General features: G+C 48.6%; 1 protein-coding gene across 1 annotated transcript in view; it reads left to right on the forward strand.

The window, feature by feature from the left end:
- dgki (diacylglycerol kinase, iota) overlaps nucleotides 1-23,342 on the forward strand; it is a 273,169-nt gene that overhangs the window by 21,164 nt on the left and 228,663 nt on the right. Inside the window, 1 exon segment of the mRNA XM_070901690.1 lies at nucleotides 22,851-22,925. Coding sequence (XP_070757791.1) covers nucleotides 22,851-22,925 — 75 coding nt within the window.

Here is a 23,342-nt window from a genome sequence, read left to right on the forward strand (position 1 = left end):
AAAGTTACTTAAATTTGGCATAAGCATTTCAGAGTCCAAAGGGCATTACATTGAGCTACCACAGACCCTGTCCAACAGTAATGCACTCTTCTTCCTCTGACTGTAATCCAACTCTCCACTATCCAGGATAGAAAACCACATTAAACGTATAATAGTATCAGGGATGTCAGAAATGTATCAAAGCAGATAGCAATCTCTCAAGATTGGCATCATTAAATTTCCTATAAATAATTGTCCCTATATTCACAAGGGCCATGGGGGAGACCTTATCCCCTCTGTTTGCATTTCTCTGCCTTGGAGTGTTTTATTTATCCTCCTTTTGGATATTATCGGTCCGATTTTTGATGGCTCCGCTGGGAGTTTGGAGACTAACTGGCCAGGGGTGCAGGCCACATAATCATCCACAAAGGCTAGAGCATCCAAATAACAACACAATGCGTTTTGCAACTAAGAAAACGGACACATTATTGTGAGCCTGTGCTGATTAAAGCTCTAAAACTGATGTAAACCGGTCCTCACTGTTGTGGTGGCTTTCTCACTGTTTCCTTGCCAACAGCACTGCCCACCGATGAGAAGTTTGGTTGGAAAGCTATGGGGCCGAAATTCCCGTTGTGCGCCTCGTGTTAGCACCTCCGGAGGGGGCCTAACGGGGTGTGAAAGTGTTTTTGCCCGGGGGAGGAGAGGGGGGTGGGGGGGCTGCCGGCTCCCGTGAAATTGCGCGGGAGTTAGCGGAGGTGCAAATGCATTGGGCTGTGCCCTACTGGTAACGCCCCGGGCCACTGCGTCATCGCTGTGCATGGCAACCCCTTTCCGCACTGCGGCAGAAATTGGCCAGCTCCAGCTCCACAGGTTGCGATTGGGGCCGTACACCCATCATGGGGCGAACATTAAAGGGGTGCTGCACTGCGCCGTGCACCGCCATCTTTATTTTTACCCCCCCTTACCGGTCGGGCCACAATGTCACGGGGTCTGGGCCACAGTCTTGCAGCCCAACACTCCGCCTTGCCACCCCTTAGCCCCGGTGGCCCAGCGGAGGGACTGCAGAGCTCTCAGCGTCCTTCCCCTTTGATGGAAGGGGAGGGGCAGTGAAACACGTGCAACGCTCCGCGATGTGCCCGGGTAGCGCCCCTGAACCTGCCCCGAAAGGAAGTGGAGCAGGTGACATTGTGCACCACGCACTCCAATTCCTGTGCGGGGCGGTAACACGAATTTCGCTTCCAGGCCGGACGCAGAATGTCTGCCCCGGAGAGGTTACCACCCCCAGGGGCGATAGGGAATTTCAGTCCCTCACTATTTTACTTAGTTATTTGCTTTATTACATTTTTATTGCTGCATTAATTTTTGATGCACTAAAGGATAAGAATGTAAGGTTGGAATCTTATGTTGAGCTACTTTTTTGCAAATCTCTGCACCTGGTCCCAACACAGTGACCTGGCTCAGGGGGGGGAGGGTCACCGCACAGTGACCTGGCTCAGGGGGTGTCACCGCAGTGACCTGGCTCAGGGGGGTCACCACACAGTGACCTGGCTCAGGGGGGGGGAGGGTCACCGCACAGTGACCTGGCTCAGGGGGGGTCACCGCAGTGACCTGGCTCAGGGGGGGGAGGGTCACCGCACAGTGACCTGGCTCAGGGGGGGTCACCGCAGTGACCTGGCTCAGGGGGGGGAGGGTCACCGCACAGTGACCTGGCTCAGGGGGGGGAGGGTCACCGCACAGTGACCTGGCTCAGGGGGGGGGAGGGTCACCGCACAGTGACCTGGCTCAGGGGGGGGAGGGTCACCGCACAGTGACCTGGCTCAGGGGGGGGGAGGGTCACCGCACAGTGACCTGGCTCAGGGAGGTCACCACACAGTGACCTGGCTCAGGGAGGTCACCGCACAGTGACCTGGCTCAGGGAGGTCACCGCACAGTGACCTGGCTCAGGGAGGTCACCGCACAGTGACCTGGCTCAGGGGGGGGAGGGTCACCGCACAGTGACCTGGCTCAGGGGGGGGGAGGGTCACCGCACAGTGACCTGGCTCAGGGGGGGGGAGGGTCACCGCACAGTGACCTGGCTCAGGGGGGGGAGGGTCACCGCACAGTGACCTGGCTCAGGGAGGTCACCACACAGTGACCTGGCTCAGGGAGGTCACCGCACAGTGACCTGGCTCAGGGAGGTCACCGCACAGTGACCTGGCTCAGGGAGGTCACCACACAGTGACCTGGCTCAGGGGGGGCCACTGCAAAGTGACCTGGCTCAGGGGGGGGAGGGTCACCGCAGTGACCTGGCTCAGGGGGGGGAGGGTCACCGCACAGTGACCTGGCTCAGGGAGGTCACCGCACAGTGACCTGGCTCAGGGAGGTCACCACACAGTGACCTGGCTCAGGGGGGGGAGGGTCACCGCACAGTGACCTGGCTCAGGGGGGGTCACCGCAGTGACCTGGCTCAGGGGGGGGGAGGGTCACCACACAGTGACCTGGCTCAGGGGGGGGGAGGGTCACCACACAGTGACCTGGCTCAGGGGGGGGAGGGTCACCGCACAGTGACCTGGCTCAGGGGGGGGAGGGTCACCGCACAGTGACCTGGCTCAGGGAGGTCACCACACAGTGACCTGGCTCAGGGGGGGGAGGGTCACCGCACAGTGACCTGGCTCAGGGGGGGGGAGGGTCACCGCACAGTGACCTGGCTCAGGGAGGTCACCACACAGTGACCTGGCTCAGGGGGGGGAGGGTCACCGCACAGTGACCTGGCTCAGGGGGGGGGAGGGTCACCGCACAGTGACCTGGCTCAGGGGGGGGGAGGGTCACCGCACAGTGACCTGGCTCAGGGGGGGGAGGGTCACCGCACAGTGACCTGGCTCAGGGGGGGGAGGGTCACCGCACAGTGACCTGGCTCAGGGAGGTCACCACACAGTGACCTGGCTAAGGGAGGTCACCGCACAGTGACCTGGCTCAGGGAGGTCACCACACAGTGACCTGGCTCAGGGGGGGGAGGGTCACCGCACAGTGACCTGGCTCAGGGGGGGGAGGGTCACCACACAGTGACCTGGCTCAGGGGGGGGGAGGGTCACCACACAGTGACCTGGCTCAGGGGGGGGGAGGGTCACCACACAGTGACCTGGCTCAGGGGGGGGGAGGGTCACCGCACAGTGACCTGGCTCAGGGAGGTCACCGCACAGTGACCTGGCTCAGGGAGGTCACCGCACAGTGACCTGGCTCAGGGGGGGCCACTGCAAAGTGACCTGGCTCAGGGGGGTCACCGCACAGTGACCTGGCTCAGGGAGGTCACCGCACAGTGACCTGGCTCAGGGAGGTCACCGCACAGTGACCTGGCTCAGGGGGGGGAGGGTCACCGCACAGTGACCTGGCTCAGGGGGGGGAGGGTCACCGCACAGTGACCTGGCTCGGGGGGGGAGGGTCACCGCACAGTGACCTGGCTCAGGGGGGGGAGGGTCACCGCACAGTGACCTGGCTCAGTGGGGGGAGGGTCACCGCAGTGACCTGGCTCAGGGAGGTCACCGCACAGTGACCTGGCTCAGGGGGGGGAGGGTCACCGCACAGTGACCTGGCTCAGTGGGGGGAGGGTCACCGCACAGTGACCTGGCTCAGGGGGGGGGAGGGTCACCACACAGTGACCTGGCTCAGGGAGGTCACCGCACAGTGACCTGGCTCAGGGGGGGCCACTGCAAAGTGACCTGGCTCAGGGAGGTCACCGCACAGTGACCTGGCTCAGGGAGGTCACCGCACAGTGACCTGGCTCAGGGAGGTCACCGCACAGTGACCTGGCTCAGGGAGGTCACCGCACAGTGACCTGGCTCAGGGGGGGGAGGGTCACCGCACAGTGACCTGGCTCAGAGAGGTCACCGCACAGTGACCTGGCTCAGAGAGGTCACCGCACAGTGACCTGGCTCAGGGGGGGGAGGGTCACCGCACAGTGACCTGGCTCAGGGGGGGGGGAGGGTCACCGCACAGTGACCTGGCTCAGGGAGGTCACCGCACAGTGACCTGGCTCAGGGGGGGCCACTGCAAAGTGACCTGGCTCAGGGAGGTCACCGCACAGTGACCTGGCTCAGGGAGGTCACCGCACAGTGACCTGGCTCAGGGGGGGGAGGGTCACCGCACAGTGACCTGGCTCAGAGAGGTCACCGCACAGTGACCTGGCTCAGGGGGGGGAGGGTCACCGCAGTGACCTGGCTCAGGGGGGGCCACTGCACAGTGACCTGGCCTGGCTCAGGACAGGTCACTTATTAGTTTTATCTGGTGACTGCCTGTATGGACATATCTTGGGCACTCACTAAAGAAGTCACCATTGACCAGAAACTTAACTGGACCAGCCACATAAATACTGTGGTAACAAGAGCAGGTCAGAGGCTGGGTATTCTGTGGCGAGTGTCTCACCTCTTGACTCCCCAAAGCCTTTCCACCATCTACAAGGCACAAGTCAGGAGTGTGATGGAACACTCCTCACTTGCCTGGATGAGTGCAGCTCCAACAACACTCAAGAAGCTCGACATCATCCAGGACAAAGCAGCTGCTTGATTGGCTCCCCATCCACCACCTTAAACATTCACTCCCTCCACCACCGGCGCACCGTGGCTGCAGTGTGTACCATCTACAAGATGCACTGCAGCAACTCGCCAAGGCTTCTTCAGCAGCACCTCCCAAACCCGCAACCTCTACCACCTAGAAGGGCAGCAGGCGCATGGGAACACCACCACCTCCAATTCCCCTCCGAGTCACACACCATCCTGACTGGGAAATATATTGCCATTCCTTCATCGTCGCTGGGTCAAAATCCTGGAACTCCCTCCCTAACAGCACTGTGGGAGCACCTTCACCACACGGACTGCAGTGGTTCAAGAAGGCGGCTCACCACCAACTTCTCAAGGGCAATTAGGGATGGACAATAAATGCTGGCCTTGCCAGCATCGCACACGTCCCGTGAACGAATAAGAAAGAATACTTCACTGGCTGTGACACTTTTGGGGCGTTCTGCAGATATGAAATGTGTTATGTAAATGCAAGTTCTTTCTTTAATGTTGGTCAAAAACTGCATCATTGGAGTCTTGTGGAAATGATAAATAGGACTGTAGAAAGGGCTTGAAACCAATAAAGCAGGAGTGATGAGAAATGAGAAGACATTAAATTGCCTGTATAGCAATGTACGGAGCACCAGCAACATTACCAATCACCCAGAAGAGTTCTATGCACATAGCACAAGACATAAAACAAATAAGTTAGAAGCACAAATTCAGCTTAAAGGCCATGATGTAGTAGCTATTGGAGACTTGGCTACAAGATGGGCATGGTTGGTAGCTAAATATTCCAGCCTATAGGATCTTTAGAGAGGACAGGGAGATTGGCAAAGAAGAAGGGATAGTAGAAGGGGTTCTGGGGAGTGTTGTGCCTTGGGTGTCTCTCTCTGGGCTTCTGCCCTTCCAGCTTATGCCTGGCCTGTGAGGTACCCTGAGTGCTGTAAGAGCATTCCTGGAGAGACTGTGTCCACAGCTTATGAAGGGGGTTTTTGAGACTCGTGCGTCCCCACAGCTTATGCCTAGCCTGTGAGGCACCTGTGAGTGTCAAACATTCCTAACCCCTTTCTTCCCTAACCTATGGCACACAGTTGAGCGTTTTCGAGGTGCTCCTGGCTTCCCTTACACTGTTCTGACATAAAACTCACGATCAGGAGATGTAATACAACTGAGACAAGGTGATTCCAAGAGGAACTTTAAGGTTCCAATTTATTTGACAAGATGTATCTCAACAAACAGCAATACACCAACAAAGCAATCCCCCTAAATCCCACTGAACGGACACAACGAAAATTTTTACACAAGTTTAACAGCAGTGCAATGCCCAACCTCCCACCTTCCTGACCTAACTGAGTTGGGAGTTCTGGGGACCAGAGATTATACTCACCACAGCCTTGACAATCTTTCCAGGTCAAAACACGGTTTCGGGGTTCTCCTTTTGCTATCTTCAGGATCCTGAAGTTACTTTTTCGGTTGTGATTTTCTTGGAAATGTGGTTGTTGTTGCGTCTTGTTGTTGCTGTGGATCTACCCGAGTCCAGCTCTCAGGAGAAGATCCTTGTGGAAAAAGAAAAGGTTCAGTCTCCAGTAGCAAAAGGAGGCTGAACTGATGTTGTCTCGGGATGGTGGTTTGCTTCTTCTGTCTTCGGTGTCTTCGGACACTGGTCTTCCTTCTGTGTCAAAAGGCTGACTGCTTGCTGGAACACGAGAACGGAACAACTTGTCGGGGCAGAAACCCCTTCTTATATCCCGTTATCCAGCCAGACTTTCGTGCTGAAATAAACCCTTTCCATTGGTGGGCTTGTGAATTTTGAAAAATGCAGCAGTGTTGGATTTTGCGGGGTTTTCCACTGACCATCCCTGATGTTAATCTAATCAAAGGTTGAGTAGGTGTTAATTGGGTTGGCAGGGTGTGGGCCTCCTGTAGCCATTGTGTAGGCCTTCAGTTTGTTTTGGGTTCCCTAGTTTTCTTAAGGCCTGCATAATATCCCTCCATAGTGTAAACGTGGGGGAGACTATAGCCCGGTATTGGTGATGAGTCAGTCCCGAGTTTTCGAGCAAGGGCACTCCCATTGGCTTGGAGTCCCTTGCTTCGGGCTGACTCTGTCCCACCATTGGCCCTCTAGTGTCCTCCCCCGTTCAATCACTGCCTTGCCAAGGCCACACCGTCTCGGTTTCAATCCACATCTGGTACTGGGTTCCCTGTTCCTTTCAGGACGCTGGCCTGCTGTTTTATTGCAACACAGACAGATCCCACAGCTCTTTTCCTTCTGGGTAAAATGAGGGGTTTTCATCCTCCCCTACAATAACAATATTGTAAACAACATAAATCACAGCAGTGGAAGGAAGGGATTTCAGTAAATGTGATCATGCAGTGGAATTAATGAAGAGTAAGGCTCAGGTGGGAGTTGTTTACAGACCTGCTGACAGCAATGGGGGATGGATAAATACCAAGAGCAGGGAAGCATGCAGCAAAACCAATTGTTATAATGGTAGATTTTAATTGTCACAGACTGGGAGACGCAGAACAGCTGAAGTAGTACAGGGAACGAATGTCCAGCCTGAAGTCAGGACAGTTTGCTGGAACAATATGTTTTGCAACTGACAAAGGAACAGATCATTCTTGGTTTAGTGATGAGTAACAAACCAGAATTAATCGGCAATCTGACGGTATGGGAACATCTTGTGAATAGTGAGCATCATTAGATTGAATTTTAGATTAGGTTTGAGAAGGTGAAGAGAGAGTTTTGGAGTTTGTGATGAAAGATGGGGTAAAAGTTCCTCTGTGGCCAGGTATTAATGATGAACACATTTATGTATTCAGTGTGCCTAGATGCACAGAATAAAGTCTTTACCCTTATTTTTGCTTTCTCTGGTACAACTCAAGTCTTCTGAGTTCTTGAAGAATAAGTCCTGATCCTCGTTGAGAATCAACTTGCCTTAGCTTACCTCAACCACGTTATATTGGTAAAGAAGAATGGACAAATTCTCCCAGAACCTTACAGTTCTTTATGACCCTGTTCTTATGATTAATGTCCAGCTTAGTTACGCAGACTCCAGGTTAACACAGTGAAAATAGGCTTGAAGTCAGCAATGTTCCTTCAAGCTTGGCTCAGTGGGCAGCACTCTCGCCTTCTGAGTCTGAAGGTTGTGGGTTCAAATCCCACTCCAGGGACTTGAGCACAAAAATGCAGGCTAACACTCCAGTACAGAATTGAGGGAGTGCTGCATTGTCAGAGATGCCGTCTTTCAGATGAGACGTTAAACCGAGGCCCTGTCTGCTCTCTCAGGTGGGTGTAAAAGATCCTATGGCATTATTTTGAAGAAGAGTAGGGAAGTTATTCCCGGTGTCCTGGCCAATATTTATCCCTCAATCAACATAACAAAAAAACAGATTATCTAGTCATTACCACATTGCTGTTTGTGGAAGCTTGCTGTGCACAAATTGTCTGCTGCATTTCCTACATTACAACAGTGACTACACTTCAAACAAAAGTACCGTGTAAAGCGATTTGGGGTGTCCGCTGGTCATGAAAGGTGCTATATAAATGCAAGTCGTTCTTCCTTAGAAAGGTCTGTATCACGTCAAGAGCTGTTTTTCTGTTCTAATATATAAGATCCAGCCACTTTCACCTCAAATCGTTCATCACATGGGTTCACCAAAGTTCTAGCAACAAGCAATTAGGTATAGCAAGCAATTAGGAAGGGAAATGGCATGTTGGTGTTTATTGCTGGAGGTTTGGAGTACAAGAGTAATGAAGTCTTGCTTAGATAAGGAGACCACACCTGGAGTACTGTGCACAGTTTTGGTCTTCTTATCTAAGGAAGGATATACTTGCCTTAGAGGCAATGCAATGAAGGTTCACTAGATTGATTCCTGGGATCAGAGGGTTGTCCTATGAGGAGCGATTGAGTAGATTCTAAACTCTCTGGAATTTAGAAGAATGAGAGGTGATCTCATTGAAGCATATAAGGTTCTGAGGGAGATTGACAGGGTAGATGCTGAGAGGTTGGCCTGGAAATTGCGGCCTCGCCGGGTCTGTACGAAGTTTCACAATGCGCATGCGCTGAAAACTGGCTTTTCCGATCTGTCAAGCTGGATGATCCGTATCTCAGGAGCGACGACATTTGCTTGGGCAAGATTGCGGGATTTACCCATATCTTGCCCAGCAAATGTCCTCAAAACTCTTGTGCCTGACAAAGCAGACGCATAGCGTACTGTTACAGGTGTAAGTGTTTAAAAACATACAAAAGCATAATAAAATTAAAGTAAATAAACACATTTTATTGATAAAAACTCTGCCCGCTAAGGTAAGTTTATTTTTAACCCGAATTACAAAACTTTTTTAAAAAATCGGAAAAATATTGTTTTTTTCTAAAGCATTTATTAACTTTAATTTCAATTAATTTTAATTATGTGAGGTCGGGTTTTTAGTTTTTATTAGTGTGTGTTTGTTTTTTTTCCCATTAATAGCACTGAGAACTGGTAGGTACGGAGCTCCCATTGCTATTAATGGGAACCTGTGGAATACTGTACCTGATTGGCTGAGCAGTCACACCTCTCCGTGGGAACCTGGAGGACGGGAGCGCGCTTTACAGCGCGAGAAGAAAAGGCCCCCTCACCGGAACCCAGGGCGCCTCCGAGACCACCAGGTAAATTCGTAAAAATTTCCCAGTCAGGAGGCAATTGCCCATGGGAAGCCTCCGATCGGAATTTCAGGGCCAATGTTTCCCCTGGCTGGAGAGTCTAGAACTAGGGGGCATAATCTCAGGATAAGGGCTTTTTAAGACTGGGATGAGGAGGAATTTCTTCACTCAGAGGGTTGTGAATCTTTGGAATTATCTGCATCAAAGTGCTGAAGATGCTCAGTCATTGAGAATATTCAAAGCTGAGATAGGTAGATTTTTCAACTCCAGAGGAATATGGGGATAGGGCAAGAAAGTGGAGTTGAGGTCGAAGATCTGATTGAATGGTGGAGCCGGCTCGAGATCCGTATGGCCTACCCATGCTCCTAATTCTTATGTTCTTATGTTGTAAGCACCTCACCCAGTGTTTGACTGGAAGAGGTTCCACAATAGATTATTCTTCACGTGTCACAGATTTGAGGAATATCAAATCACCTCACTGGTATGAGAATTTTTCACCTTGATGGAATCATATTCTAATGTATAGCAAGCCGCCATCTACACCCGGAATCATCTGGAATGGTTGGGCCTTCACAGATACTTCTCCCATCTTAATCATTCCACTTAATTCTTAGAAGAACCGTAAAATCATAGAAATTTACAGCACGGAAGGAGGCCATTTCAGCCCATCATGTCTGCGTCGGTCAATTAAGAGCTATCCAGCCTAATCCCACTTTCCAGCTCTGGGTCCATAGCCCTGTAGGTTACGGCACTTCAGGTGCACATCCAAGTACTTTTTAAATGTGGTGAGGGTTTCTACCTCTACCACACTTTCAGGCAGTGAGTTCCAGATCCCCACCACCCTCTGGGTGAAGATATTTCCCCTCAAATCTCCTCTAAACCTCCTACCAATTACTTTAAATCTATACCCCCTGGTTCTTGACCCCTCTGCTCAGGGAAATAGGTCCTTCCTATCCACTCTTTCTAGGCCCCTCATAATTTTATACACGTCAATAAGGTCTCCTCTCAGCCTCCTCTGTTCCAAAGAAAACAAAACCCAGCCTATCCAATCTTTCCTCATAGCTAAAATTCTCCAGTCCATGCAACATCCTCGTAAATCTCCTCTGTACCCGCTCCAGTGCAATCACATCTTTCCTGTAATATGATGACCAGAACTGCATGCAGTACTCTAGCTGTGGCCTAACTAGTGTTTTATACAGTTCAAGCATGACTTCCCTGCTCTTATATTCTGTGCCTCGGCTAATAAAGGCAAGTATTCCTTATGCCTTCTTAACCACCTCATCTACCTGGCCTTCAGGGGTCTGTGGACATGCACTCCAAGATCCCTTTATTCCTCTACACTTCTCAGTGTCTTACCATTTAATGTGTATTCCCTTGCCTTGTTAGCCCTCCCCAAATGCATTACCTCACACTTCTCCAGATTGAATTCCATTTGCCACTGTTCTGCTCTCCTGACCAGTTCATTGATATCTTCCTGCAGTCCGCAGCTTTCTTCTTCATTATCAACCACACAACCACAACCAGTTGAATAATTCTCATACTTGATCCAATGTTTACAATGATAGACTTCCCGTTGGGTGCAGTAAACACTGGATCAAGTATGAGAATTATCAAGTATAAGAAATACCACCAACGATGTCTCCCCAAGATCCTGCAAATCTCCTGGGAGGGCAGATGCACCAACGTTAGCGTCCTTGATCAGGCCAACATCCCCAGCATCGAAGCACTGACCACACTCGACCAGCTCTGCTGGACGGGCCACATCGTCCGCATGCCTTACACAAGACTCCCAAAGCAAACGTTCTACTCGGAACTCCTACACGGCAAGCAAACCCCAGGTGGGCAGTCCTGCCATTCCAGGAATCAGTCTGATGAACCTTCGCTGCACTCCCTCAATAGCAAGAACATCCTTCCCCAGATTAGGAGATCAAAACTGTACACAATATTCAAGGTGTGGCCTCACCAAGGCCCTGTACAACTGCAGTAAGACCTCCCTGCTCCTATACTCAAATCCTCTTGCTATGAAGGCCAACATGCCATTTGTCTTCTTCACCGCCTGCTGTACCTGCATGTCAACTTTCAATAACTGATGTACCATAACACCCAGGCCTCGTTGCACCTCCCCTTTTCCTAATCTGTCACCATTCAGGTAATAGTCTGCCTTCCTGTTTTTGCCACCAAAGTGGATAAACTCACATTTATCTACATTATACTGCATCTGCCATGCATTTGCCCACTCACCTAACTTGTCCAAGTCATCCTGCAGCCTCTTAACATCCTCCTCATAGCTCACAGTGCCACCCAGCTTAGTGTCATCTGCAAACATGGAGATATTACATTCAATTCCTTCATCTAAATCATTAATGTATATTGTAAATAGCTGGGGTCCCAGCACTGAACCTTGTGGTACCCCACTAGTCACTGCCTGTCATTCTGAAAAGAGCCTGTTTATTCCTACTCTTTGCTTCCTGTCTTCCAACCAGGTCTCTATCCACATCAATACATTACCCCCAATACCATGTGCTTTAATTTTGTACACTAATCTCTTGTGTGGGACCTTGTCAAAAGCCTTTTGAAAGTCCAAATATACCACATCCATTGGTTCTCCCTTGTCCACTCTGCCATTTACATCCTCAAAAAATTCTAAAAGATCCAAATACACTACATCTAAAGAACTGGCCTCTACAACTTTCTGCATTAGAGAATTCCACAGGTTAACCACTCTCTGAGTGAAGAAGTTTCTCCTCATCTCGGTCCTAAATAGCTTACCCCTTATTCTTAGACTGTGACCCCTGGTTCTGGAACTCCCCAGCAATGGGAACACTCTTCCTGTCTCTAACCTGTCCAATCCTGTCAGAATTTTATATGTTTCTATGAGATCCCCTCTCATTCTTCTAAACTCCAGTGGATACAGGCCCAGTTCATCCACCTTATTACGAATGCTCCTTGCATTGAGACACAGAGCCTTCAGGCTTGTTTTTTTTAAACACTCTTTGTCCTTTTAGAATTATGTTGTAATGTGGCCCTTTTTGATTTTTGCCTTGGGTTTCTCTGCCCTCCACTTTTCCTTATCTCCTTTCTACCTTTTGCTTCTGCTCCCATTTTACTTCCCTGCATAGATTCCCATCCCCCTGCCATATTAGTTTAACCCCTCCCCAACAGCACTAGCAAACACTCCCCCTAGGACATTGGTTCCGGTCCCGCCAGGTGCAGACCGTCCGGTTTGTACTGGTCCCACCTCCCGCAGAATCGGTTCCAATGTCCCAGGAATTTGAATCCCTCCCTCTTGCACCATTCCTCAAGCATCATATTCATCTTAACTATCCTGCTGTTTCTACTCTGACTAGCACGTGGCACTGGTAGGAATCCTGAGATTACTACCTTTGAGTTCCTACTTTTTAATTTAACTCCTAGCTCCCTAAATTCAGCTTGTAGGACCTCATCCCATATTTTACCATTATCGTTGGTACCTATATGCACCACAATAACTGGCTGCTCACCCTTCCCCTCCAGAATGCCCTGCAGCTGCTCCGAGACATCCTTGACTCTTGCACCAGTGAGGCAACATACCATCCTGGAGTCTCGATTGCAGCCGCAGAAACGCCTATCTATTTCCCTTACAATAGAATCCCCTACCACTATAGCTCTCCCACTCTTTTTCCTGCCCTCCTGTGCAGCAGAGCCACTCATGGTGCCATGAATTTGGCTGCGGCTGCCTTCCTCTGATGAGTCATCTCCCCCAATAGTACCCAAAACAGTATATCTGTTTTAGAGGGAGATGACCGCAGGGGTCCCCTGCATAACCTTCCTTCCACTGCTCTGCCTGATGCTCACCCATTCCCTATCTGCTTGTGTAACCTTTACCTGTGGTGTGACCATCTCACTAAACGTGCTATTCACGACATCCTCAGCATCGCAGATGCTCCAGAGTGAGCAGCTCCAGTGCCGTAATGCGGTCTATCAGGAGCTGCAGCTGGACACACTTCCTGCACACATAATAGTCAGGGACACTGGAAGCGTCCCTGACTTCCCACATAGCACAGGAGGAGCATGACATTGGTCTGGGCTCTCCTGGCATGACTTAACCCTTAAATTAACTTAATTTGTCAACAATGCCAAAGTTGTTCCCGTGGCATTGCTGCTCTTCTGCAGTGCAGGACGGTGCGGGAGAGGGAGGTGCTGTCAAAGTAACCTTGGTGAGTTGCTATAGTGCATCCTGTAGATAGTACATACAGTGGCCACAGTGCATCAGTGATGGAGGAGGGCGGTTAATGAGTCTTCTGGCAGGGGCACAGATCAAGCCAACTGCTGTGCCTTGGTTGTTGTTGAGCTTCTTGAACGTTGTTGTGGTTACATTCATCTAAGCGAGTGGTGAATATTCATGAAATATTCCTGACTTGATCCTTGTAGCTAGATGGTGTGGAGGCTTTGCAGTGTCAAGAGATGAGACACTCATCACAGCGCACCCAGCTTCTGCCCTGTTCTTGTAGCATGGGGCTCATGTAATTTTCCGCTCAATGGTGATCTCCAAGTGGGGAACTTAGCAATGGCTGTGCGATTGGAGGTCAGAGGGAGATGGCTGGACTTTCGCTTGTTACAGATGGTCATTACCTGGCATCTACATGGTGCGAATGTTGCCTGCCACATGTCAGCCAGGTCCTGCTGTAGGCTCACATGAGCTTCTTCATTATTTAAGGAGTTGTGAATGGAGCTGAACACTGTGGAATTGTCAGCAAATAGCCCCACCCCTGACCTTATGAAAGAGGGTGGGTCATTGATGAAGCAGTGAAGATGATTAGGTCGGATGATGTGGGATCTATATGGGTAAAGCTGCGAAACACCAAAGGGCAGAAAACGTTACTATGAGTTGTGTACAAACCATCAAACAGTAGTAGTGAAGTTGGGGATGGCATCCAACAGAAAATTAGGGATGTGTGCAATAAAGGTACAGCAGTTATCATGGGTGACTTTAATCTACATATAGATTGGGCTAACCAAACTGGTAGCAATACTGTGGAGGAGGATTTCCTGGAGTGTATAAGGGATGGTTTTCTAGACCAATATATCAAGGAACCAACTAGAGAGCAGGCCATGCTAGACTGGGTCTTGTGTAATGAGAGAGGATTCATTAGCAATCTTGTCGTCTGAGGCCCCTTGGGGAAGAGTGACCATAATATGGTAGAATTCTTCATTAAGATGGAGAGTGACACAGTTAATTCAGAGACTAGGGTCCTGAACTAAAAGAAAGGTAACTTCGATGTATGAGACGTGAATTGGCTAGGATAGACTGGTGAATGATACTTAAAGGGTTGACAGTAGATAGGCAATGGCAGACATTTAAAGATCACATGGATGAACCACAACAATTGTACATCCCTGTCTGGCATAAAAATAAAACGGGGAAGGTGGCTCAATCATGACTAACAAGGGAAATTAAGGATCGTGTTAAATCCAAGGAAGAGGCAAATAAATTAGCCAGAACCTGAGGACTGGGAAAAATGTAGAATTCAGCAGAGGAGGACTAAATCCCCAGGGCCTGATAGTCTGCATCCTAGAGTACTTAAGAAAATGGCCCTAGAAATAGTGGATGCATTGGTGATTATTTTCAAACAGTTTATAGACTCTGGATCAGTTCCAATGGATTGGGGGGTAGCTAATTAGGAGGGAAAAATAGAATATGAGAGCAAGCTTCCAGGGAACATAAAAACTGACTGCAAAAGCTTCTATAGATATGTAAAGAGAAAAAAGATTAGTAAAGACTAATGTAGGTCCCTTGCAGTCAGAATCAGGTGAATTCATAATGGGGAACAAGGAAAGGGCAGACCAATTGAACAAATACTTTGGTTCTGTCTTCACTAAAGAAGACACGAATAACCTCCCGAAAATACTAGGGGACCGCGGGTCTAGCGAGAAGGAGGAACTGAGGGAAATCCTTATTAGTCAGGAAATTGTGTTAGGGAAATTGATGGGATTGAAGGCCAATAAATCCCTAGGGCCTGATAGTCTGCATCCCAGAGTACTTAAGGAAGTGACCCTAAAAATAGTGAATGCATTGGTGGTCATTTTCCAACATTTTCTGGATCAGTTCCTATGGATTGGAGGATAGCTAATTTAACCCCAAAAGGAGGGTGAGAGAAAACGGAATTATAGACCGGTTAGCCTGACATCGGTTGTGGGGAAAATGTTGGAATCAATTATTAAAGATGTAATAGCAGCGCATTTGGAAAGCAGTGACAGGATCGATCCAAGTCAGCATGGATTTATGAAAGGGAAATCATGCTTGACAAATCTTCTAGAATGTAACTAGTAGAGTGGATAAGGGAGAACCAGTAGATGTAGTGTATTTGGACTTTCAAAAGGCTTTTGACAAGGTCCCACACAATAGATTAGTGTGCAAAATTAAGGCACATGGGATTGGGGTAATGTATTGACGTGGATAGAGAACTTATTGGCAGACAGGAAGCAAAGAGTGGGAATAAACGAGTCCTTTTCAGAATGGCAGGCAGTGATTAGTGCGGTACCACAAGGTTCAGTTCTGGGATCTCAGCTATTTACAATATACATTAATGATTTAGACGAAGGAATTGACTGTAATAGCTCCAAGTTTGCAGATGACACTAAGCTGGGTGGCAGTGTGAGCTGTGAAGAGAATGCTAAGAGGCTGCAGTTTTTCCTGATCTTGGTCCTAAATGGCTTACCCCTTATCCTTAGACTGTGACCCCTGGTTCTGGACTTTCCCAACATCAGGAACATTCTTCCTGCATTTAACCTGTCTAACCCCGTCAGAATTTTAAATCTTTCTATGAGGTCCCCTCTCATTCTTCTGAACTCCAGTGAATACAAGCCCAGTTGATCCAGTCTTTCTTGATAGGTCAGTCCCGCCATCTCGGGAATCAGTCTGGTGAACCTTCGCTGCACTCCCTCAATAGCAAGAATGTCCTTCCTCAGGTTAGGAGACCAAAACTGTACACAATACTCCAGGTGTGGCCTCACCAATGCCCTGTACAACTGTAGCAACACCTCCCTGCCCCTGTACTCAAATCCCCTTGCTATGAAGGCCAACATGCCATTTGCTTTCTTAACCGCCTGCTGCACCTGCATGCCAACTTTCAATGACTGATGTACCACGACACCCAGGTCTCGTTGCCCCTCCCCTTTTCCTAATCTGTCACCATTCAGATAATAGTTTTTACCACCAAAGTGGATAACCTCACATTTATCCACATTATACTTCATCTGCCATGCATTTGCCCACTCACCTAACCTATCCAAGTCGCTCTGCAGCCTCACAGCATCCTCCTCGCAGCTCACACTGCCACCCAACTTAGTGTCATCTGCAAATTTGGAGATACTACATTTAATCCCCTCATCTAAATCATTAATGTACAGTGTAAACAGCTGGGGCCCCAGCACAGAACCTTGCGGTACCCCACTAGTCACTGCCTGCCATTCTGAAAAGTACCCATTTACTCCTACTCTTTGCTTCCTGTCTGACAACCAGTTCTCAATCCATGTCAGCACACTACCCCCAATCCCATGTGCTCTAACTTTGCACATCAATCTCTTGTGTGGGACCTTGTCGAACGCCTTCTGAAAGTCCAAATATACCACATCAACTGGTTCTCCCTTGTCCACTCTACTGGAAACATCCTCAAAAAATTCCAGAAGATTTGTCAAGCATGATTTCCCTTTCACAAATCCATGCTGACTTGGACCTATCATGTCACCTCTTTCCAAATGCACTGCTATGACATCCTTAATAATTGATTCCATCATTTTACCCACTACCGATGTCAGGCTGACCGGTCTATAATTCCCTGTTTTCTCTCTCCCTCCTTTTTTAAAAAGTGGGGTTACATTGGCTACCCTCCACTCTATAGGAACTGATCCAGATTCAATGGAATGTTGGAAAATGACTGTCAATGCATCCACTATTTCCAAGGCCACCTCCTTAAGTACTCTGGGATGCAGTCCATCAGGCCCTGGGGATTTATCGGCCTTCAATCCCATCAATTTCCCCAACACAATTTCCCAACTAATAAGGATTTCCCTCAGTTCCTCCTCCTTACTAGACCCCCCGACCCCTTTTATAACCGGAAGGTTGTTTGTGTCCTCCTTCGTGAATACAGAACCAAAGTACTTGTTCAATTGGTCCGCCATTTCTTTGTTCCCCGTTATGACTTCCCCTGATTCTGACTGCAGGGGACCTACGTTTGTCTTTACTAACCTTTTTCTCTTTATATATCTATAGAAAGTTTTGCAATCCGTCTTAATGTTCCCTGCAAGCTTCTTCTCATACTCCATTTTCCCTGCCCTAATCAAACCCTTTGTCCTCCTCTGCTGAGTTCTAAATTTCTCCCAGTCCCCAGGTTCGCTGCTATTTCTGGCCAATTTGTATGCCACTTCCTTGGCTTTAATACTATCCCTGATTTCCCTTGATAGCCACGGTTGAGCCACCTTCCCTTTTTTATTTTTATGCCAGACAGGAATGTACAATTGTTGTAGTTCATCCATGCGGTCTCTAAATGTCTGCCATTGCCCATCCACAGTCAACCCCTTAAGTATCATTCGCCAATCCATCCCAGCCAATTCACGCCTCATACCTTCAAAGTTAGCCTTCTTTAAGTTCTGGACCATGGTCTCTGAATTAACTGTTTCATTCTCCACCCTAATGCAGAATTCCACCATATTATGGTCACTCTTCCCCAAGGGGCCTCGCACAACGAGATTGCTAATTAATCCTCTCTCATTACATAACACCCAGTCTAAGATGGCCTCCTCGACATATTGGTCTAAAAAACCATCCCTTATGCACTCCAGGAAATCCTCCTCCACCGTATTGCTTCCAGTTTGGTTAGCCCAATCTATGTGCATATTAAAGTCACCCATTATAACTGCTGCACCTTTATTGCATGCACCCCTAATTTCCTGTTTGATGCCCTCCCGAACATCACTACTACTGTTTGGAGGTCTATACACAACTCCCACTAACGTTTTTTGCCCTTTGGTGTTCTGTAGCTCTACCCATATAGATTCCACATCATCCAAGCTAATGTCCTTCCTAACTATTGCCTTAATCTCCTCCTTAACCAGCAATGCTACCCCACCAGTTGGCTGATTGCCCACCACTCTTTACTGGATGTAGTAGGGTGAGGGAGCTTTGCTCTGATCTGTATACATGTTCTGCTGTCTTCTAAATACTCGTCAGCAGCATATAAATATTCTAATTGTGCAGGACTCCAAGATGGTTCAGTGATTGTACATTGCCCACCACGGTACTGAACTATACAGAACACTGTAATGTATTTGTTTCATGGGTTCTTTGCTTAAGAATTCATAGCAACACATTGCTATTAAGAACTAGTTGGTTTATTAGCAAAGGTTAAACAATCACACTACACATTACCAATTCATCCACCAGGCTCACAACCACCTGCCTCATCATGGATCCCCCAAACCCAACTGGCTGGGGTTTTATTAAGTCTTGTGGACATCACGTGACTGGCTAAGCCACTCGCAACTCAACAGCTCTATAACTATTTTGTTGTATATTTTAAACAAGTGTCCCCTGATCCCCTGATCCCCTGATTTAAGGGGGGGGGGGGGGGGGCACACTCCAAAAACTTTTCAGTACCCCCTTATTTTTTGGGGGGGTGGCACTAAGAATACAAATTATACAAGTGCCCCCTTAGCTAAAAGTATGGGTGGGGGGGCACTAAAACTGACAACTTAAGCAAATTAAACTTTAGACATTAAAATCAAATAAAAATTTGGTTGCCGGGGGTGATGATGCACTCCAGTCCCTCCGGTGCCCACCTCTCGCGGAAGACCGCAAGCGTACCGGTGGATACCCCGTGCTCCATCTCCAGGGACACCCTGGCTCGGATGTAACCGTGGAAGACAGGCAGGCAGTTGGGCTGAACGACCCCCTCGACCGCTCGCTGCCTGGACCGGCTGATGGCCTCCTTGGCCATGCCCAGGAGCAGTCCTACGAGGAGGCTTTCCGACCTGCCTACTCCCTTCCGCACAAGATGCCCAAAGATCTTTAATGTGCACATAGATTGGGCTAACCAAACTGGAAGCAATACAGTGGAGGAGGATTTCCTGGAGTGCATAAGGGATGGTTTTCTAGACCAATATGTCGAGGAACCAACTAGGGGGGAGGCCATCTTAGACTGGGTGTTGTGTAATGAGAGAGGATTAATTAGCAATCTCGTTGTGCGAGGCCCCTTGGGGAAGAGTGACCATAATATGGTGGAATTCTGCATTAGGATGGAGAATGAAACAGTTAATTCAGAGACCATGGTCCAGAACTTAAAGAAGGGTAACTTTGAAGGTATGAGGCGTAAATTGGCTAGGATTGATTGGCGAATGATACTGAAGGGGTTGAATGTGGATGGGCAATGGCAGATATTTAGAGACCGCATGGATGAACTACAACAATTGTACATTCCTGTCTGGCGTAAAAATAAAAAAGGGAAGGTGGCTCAACCATGGCTATCAAGGGAAATCAGGGATAGTATTAAAGCCAAGGAATTGGCCAGAAATAGCAGCAAACCCGGGGACTGGGAGAAATTTAGAACTCAGCAGAGGAGGACAAAGAGTTTGATTAGGGCAGGGAAAATGGAGTACAAGAAGAAGCTTGCAGGGAACATTAAGACGGACTGCAAAAGTTTCTATCGATATGTGAAGAGAAAAAGGTTAGTAAAGACAAACGTAGGTTCCCTGCAGTCAGAATCAGGGGAAGTCATAACGGGGAACAAAGAAATGGCAGACCAATTGAACAAGTACTTTGGTTCTGTATTCACTAAGGAGGACACAAACAACCTTCTGGATATAAAAGGGGTCAGAGGGTCTAGTAAGGAGGAGGAACTGAGGGAAATCCTTATTAGTTGGGAAATTGTGTTGGGGAAATTGATGGGATTGAAGGCCGATAAATCCCCAGGGCCTTATGGACTGCATCCCAGAGTACTCAAGGAGGTGGCCTTGGAAATAGCGGATGCATTGACAGTCATTTACCAACATTTCATTGAATCTGGATCAGTTCCCATCGAGTGGAGGGTAGCCAATGTAACCCCACTTTTTAAAAAAGGAGGGAGAGAGAAAACAGGAAATTATAGACCGGTCAGCCTGACCTCAGTAGTGGGTAAAATGATGGAATCAATTATTAAGGATGTCATAGCAGCGCATTTGGAAAGAGGTGACATGATAGGTCCAAGTCAGCATGGATTTGTGAAAGGGAAATCATGCTTGACAAATCTTCTGGAATTTTTTGAGGATGTTTCCAGTAGAGTGGACAAGGGAGAACCAGTTGATGTGGTATATTTGGACTTTCAGAAGGCGTTCGACAAGGTCCCACACAAGAGATTGATGTGCAAAGTTAGAGCACATGGGATTGGGGGTAGTGTGCTGACATGGATTGAGAACTGGTTGTCAGACAGGAAGCAAAGAGTAGGAGTAAATGGGTACTTTTCAGAATGGCAGGCAGTGACTAGTGGGGTACCGCAAGGTTCTGTGCTGGGGCCCCAGCTGATAACACTGTACATTAATGATTTAGACGAGGGGATTAAATGTAGTATCTCTAAATTTGCGGATGACACTAAGTTGGGTGGCAGTGTGAGCTGCGAGGAGGATACTATGAGGCTGCAGAGTGACTTGGATAGGTTAGGTGAGTGGACAAATGCATGGCAGATGAAGTATAATGTGGATAAATGTGAGGTTATCCACTTTGGTGGTAAAAACAAAGAGACAGACTATTATCTGAATGGTGACAGATTAGGAAAAGGGGGGGTGCAACGAGACCTGGGTGTCATGGTACATCAGTCATTGAAGGTTGGCATGCAAGTACAGCAGGCGGTTAAGAAAGCAAATGGCATGTTGGCCTTCATAGCGAGGGGATTTGAGTACAGGGGCAGGGAGGTGTTGCTACAGTTGTACAGGGCCTTGGTGAGGCCACACCTGGAGTATTGTATACAGTTTTGGTCTCCTAACTTGAGGAAGGACATTCTTGCTATTGAGGGAGTGCAGCGAAGGTTCACCAGACTGATTCCCGGGATGGCGGGACTGACCTATCAAGAAAGACTGGATCAACTGGGCTTGTATTCACTGGAGTTCAGAAGAATGAGAGGGGACCTCATAGAAATGTTTAAAATTCTGATGGGTTCAGACAGGTTAGATGCAGGAAGAGTGTTCCCAATGTTGGGGAAGTCCAGAACCAGGGGTCACAGTCTAAGGATAAGGGGCAAGCCATTTAGGACTGAGATGAGGAGAAACTTCTTCACCCAGAGAATGGTGAACCTGTGGAATTCTCTACCACAGAAAGTTGTTGAGGCCAATTCAGTAAATATATTCAAAAAGGAGTTAGATGAAGTCCTTACTGCTAGGGGTATCAAGGGGTATGGCGAGAAAGCAGGAATGGGGTACTGAAGTTGCATGTTCAGCCATGAACTCATTGAATGGCGGTGCATGCTAGAAGGGCCGAATGGCCTACTCCTGCACCTATTTTCTATGTTTCTATGTTTCTATCAGGAGTGAAGGACTGAAGTGCAACCAGAATTTGAGGAGCAGCCCCTTCAAATATTGGAAGAGGGTCTGCAACCTCGCACATTCAATAAAAACGTAGAACACGGACTCTTCCAGACCGCAGAAATTACAGGTGGCCTGGGAGCCCGTGAACCGACTTAAAAACTTATTGCACGGGACTGCTCCGTGCACCACCCTCCAGGCCAAGTCCCCAATAAATAGTGGGAGGACTCCCGCATAGAGTGCACTTGATTGGGGACCCCGCCTCCTCCGGACAGCAAGGTGGTGCGCCATGGCGTGTCCGGACAGCAGACGAGAGTGTGCAGGAGCAGCCCGTACAGGGAACCCCTCTGCGGAGAACTGAAAGGCACGGAGGGGATTTCCCGGAGGAGACTCAAGTTGTGAGGCGCCGGCTCCCGAGGGAGGTTTCGGGGCTTGGCGCTGATGAGGAATTCCGTCCGGTCGGGGGTCAGTTCGCAACAGCTCTGCAAACCTGTGAGCATACTCACAGGTACATACATTACAAACAGGAAGATCCCAGATTTGGTCCCTGATTTTTGCTGAGCTATGCTAAGGCAAGCCAGCAATAAGAATGCTGCAAGTGGTCCTAGTAGCTCTGGTACAGGAAGAAGGAAATAAAACCATCCAGGATTCCATTCCTGATCATTGTCCAATGACCCTTGCAGGAAAGTACGGGTCTGTGGGCAACGGTTGAGGGCAGGATGAGGCTCAGTGGTACTACAGTCTGCTGACACCCACAGTCTATGCTGACAGCTGATGAATAGCTACTGGCCAAGTACTGAGGGCTATTGGTTCATGTGCAGTCATGTCCCATGAACAGAAGAAAGTACAATGAAGCATAATTACTTGCAGATAATTTGCCGGCCACAGTGAGAATCCTTGACAATAAACTGGAGCAGAAGATAGAGTTTTTCAACAGAACTTAACGGTAGTACAATAATCAGATTGGGTTTGAGATTGAGTTTCTGAGTGTCGCTACACTGCCGACAAATGAAGCAGATACTGGAGACATATCTTTGGGGTTATGATAACAGGAAATTGGCTTTTATGTCAGTATCATGTTTTATTCGGAGGGTGGTGACAGCTCTGTCAGAAACCAGCAATAAACATCTGTGGTGACATCCTGTTTCTGATCATTGCCTCTGCACAGAACTCCTTCAAGTCTTCAAGTAGAAGGAAAAAGAGGACATCATTGAAGAGAAAAACCAGCAGGAAAGGAGCAGACGTGAGTCAGGCCAAGGAACTGGTTTATATTTAACCATAGAGAGAGGGTCGCCTTGAGGGCCCTTTCTAAAAACAAGTCAGTTTTACCGTAACTTTAACTTTCCTTTATTCATTTCGGTCTTTATGTGGCAGATACGGCCACATAAACCCAGGGTGTTATTGTGCCACATTGTGTGAGGGAGCTGGATTAACACCAGTAACAGATACAAACATTAACCCAAGGTGCACTGAGTCCAATAAGAGATCTAACGATTAACCCAGGGCGTATTAGCGCAGTAATTAGTGAGCCTAACTGTGCCAGGGAGCTGAACTGACCTCATTAAGACACACAGCCGTTAACCCCGGGAGTTCCTTGAGTATTCTAGGAAGTAGCTTGACCGAACCACTTATCATGTAGACATTTAGGGGTGATATTCCA

The sequence above is a fragment of the Pristiophorus japonicus genome, chromosome 15 (assembly GCF_044704955.1).
Source record: "Pristiophorus japonicus isolate sPriJap1 chromosome 15, sPriJap1.hap1, whole genome shotgun sequence".
Classification (NCBI taxonomy): Eukaryota; Metazoa; Chordata; class Chondrichthyes; family Pristiophoridae; genus Pristiophorus; species Pristiophorus japonicus.